The sequence below is a fragment of the Etheostoma cragini genome, chromosome 9, assembly GCF_013103735.1.
Source record: "Etheostoma cragini isolate CJK2018 chromosome 9, CSU_Ecrag_1.0, whole genome shotgun sequence".
NCBI lineage: Eukaryota > Metazoa > Chordata > Actinopteri > Perciformes > Percidae > Etheostoma > Etheostoma cragini.
The window spans coordinates 606,033-607,579 of record NC_048415.1 but is presented as its reverse complement, the minus strand read 5'-3'; the positions used below and the strand labels follow the sequence as shown (position 1 = coordinate 607,579).

General features: G+C 48.2%; 1 protein-coding gene across 1 annotated transcript in view; it reads left to right on the top strand.

The window, feature by feature from the left end:
* Positions 1–20: 20 nt before the first annotated feature.
* The window catches only part of LOC117950788 (interferon-induced protein with tetratricopeptide repeats 1-like), a 4,730-nt gene continuing 3,203 nt past the window's right edge, over positions 21–1,547 (top strand). The window contains 1 exon segment of the mRNA XM_034882128.1: positions 21–306. Coding sequence (XP_034738019.1) covers positions 21–306 — 286 coding nt within the window.

Genomic DNA, 1,547 nt, shown 5'->3' with positions numbered 1-1,547 from the left:
AGAAGAAAGGGATGATAAAGATGAAGAGAGGGATGATGAAGAAGAGAGGGATGATGAAGAACAGAGGGATGAAGAAGAACAGACGGATGAAGAAGAGAGATGATGAAGAAGAGAGGGATGATGAAGAAAAGAGGGATGATGATGAAGAAGAGAGGGATGATGAAGAACAGAGGGATGAAGAAGAAAGGGATGATGAAGAACAGACGGATGAAGAAGAGAGAGATGATGAAGATGTCCTTACCCCCATTGAGGTCCACCAGCCCCTCGAGGCCCTCCAGGTGAGTGTGGATGGAGACGTGTCTCTCTGTGGAGACAAGGACAATTAAAGGAGGAGACAGGGACGATTAAAGGAGGAGACAGGGACGATTAAAGGAACCCTTCATAGTAACAGGCTAGGTGCACAAGATGGCCGCCGTTGACGTTCTAAGTTGAGTGTGCTGCCTGCCTGCACGATCTGTTCTGCACATGTGCAATATGTTCGCACACGCTCAGATGATATCATGATGTACGAGGATTTACGGCGCTGCACGACCTGTTCCACAGTAGCGGTCTGCTGTTAGCCTCCACCGGAACGCTAACGACGCTTAGCTAACAGCTAATTCGGCTAACCGCTAGAGGTTCGAGTCAAAGACAAGACCGAGTCCAAAAAGGTTTGAGTCCAAGTCAGGACCGAGTCCAGGACAGAATAAAGGTCTCATGCATGATGGTATCAAGACAATCATTTTGGGTTTCCCTTTCCCGCCAATACTAGTATCAACATAACAAAGACACCTGGACTCGGTCCAGACCAAAAACCCAAAAGCCTTATCTGGCAAGACCAGTGGCAGAGACAAGTCCGAGTCCAAATACTAGCGAGTCCGAGACAAGTCCGAGTCCAAATACTAGCGAGTCCGAGACAAGTCCGAGTCCAAATACTAGAGAACGCGAGACAAGCCCGAGTCCAAAGACTAGCGAGTCCGAGACAACTCTGAGTCCAAATACTAGCGAGTCCGAGACAAGTCCAAGTCCAAATAAAAAGAGACCGAGACAAGTCCGAGTCCAAATACTAGCAAGACCGAGACAAGTCAGAGTCCAAATACTAGCGAGACCGAGACAAATCAGAGTCCAAATACTAGCGAGACCGAGACAAGTCAGAGTCCAAATACTAGCAAGACCGAGACAAATCAGAGTCCAAATACTAGCGAGACCGAGACAACTCAGAGTCCAAATACTAGCGAGACCGAGACAAGTCAGAGTCCAAATACTAGCGAGACCGAGACAAGTCAGAGTCCAAATACTAGCAAGTGCGAGACAAGTCCGAGTCCAAATACTAGCGAGACCGAGACAAGTTGTAGTCCAAGTACTAGCAAGTGCGAGACAAGTCCGAGTCCAAATACTAGCGAGTCCTAGACAAGTTGTAGTCCAAGTACTAGCGAGTCCGAGACAAGTCCGAGTCCAAATACTAGCGAGACCAAGACAAGTCCGAGTCCAAATACTAGCGAGTCCGAGACAAGTCCGAGTCCAAATACTAGCAAGTGCGAGACAAGTCCGAGTCCAAATACTAGCGA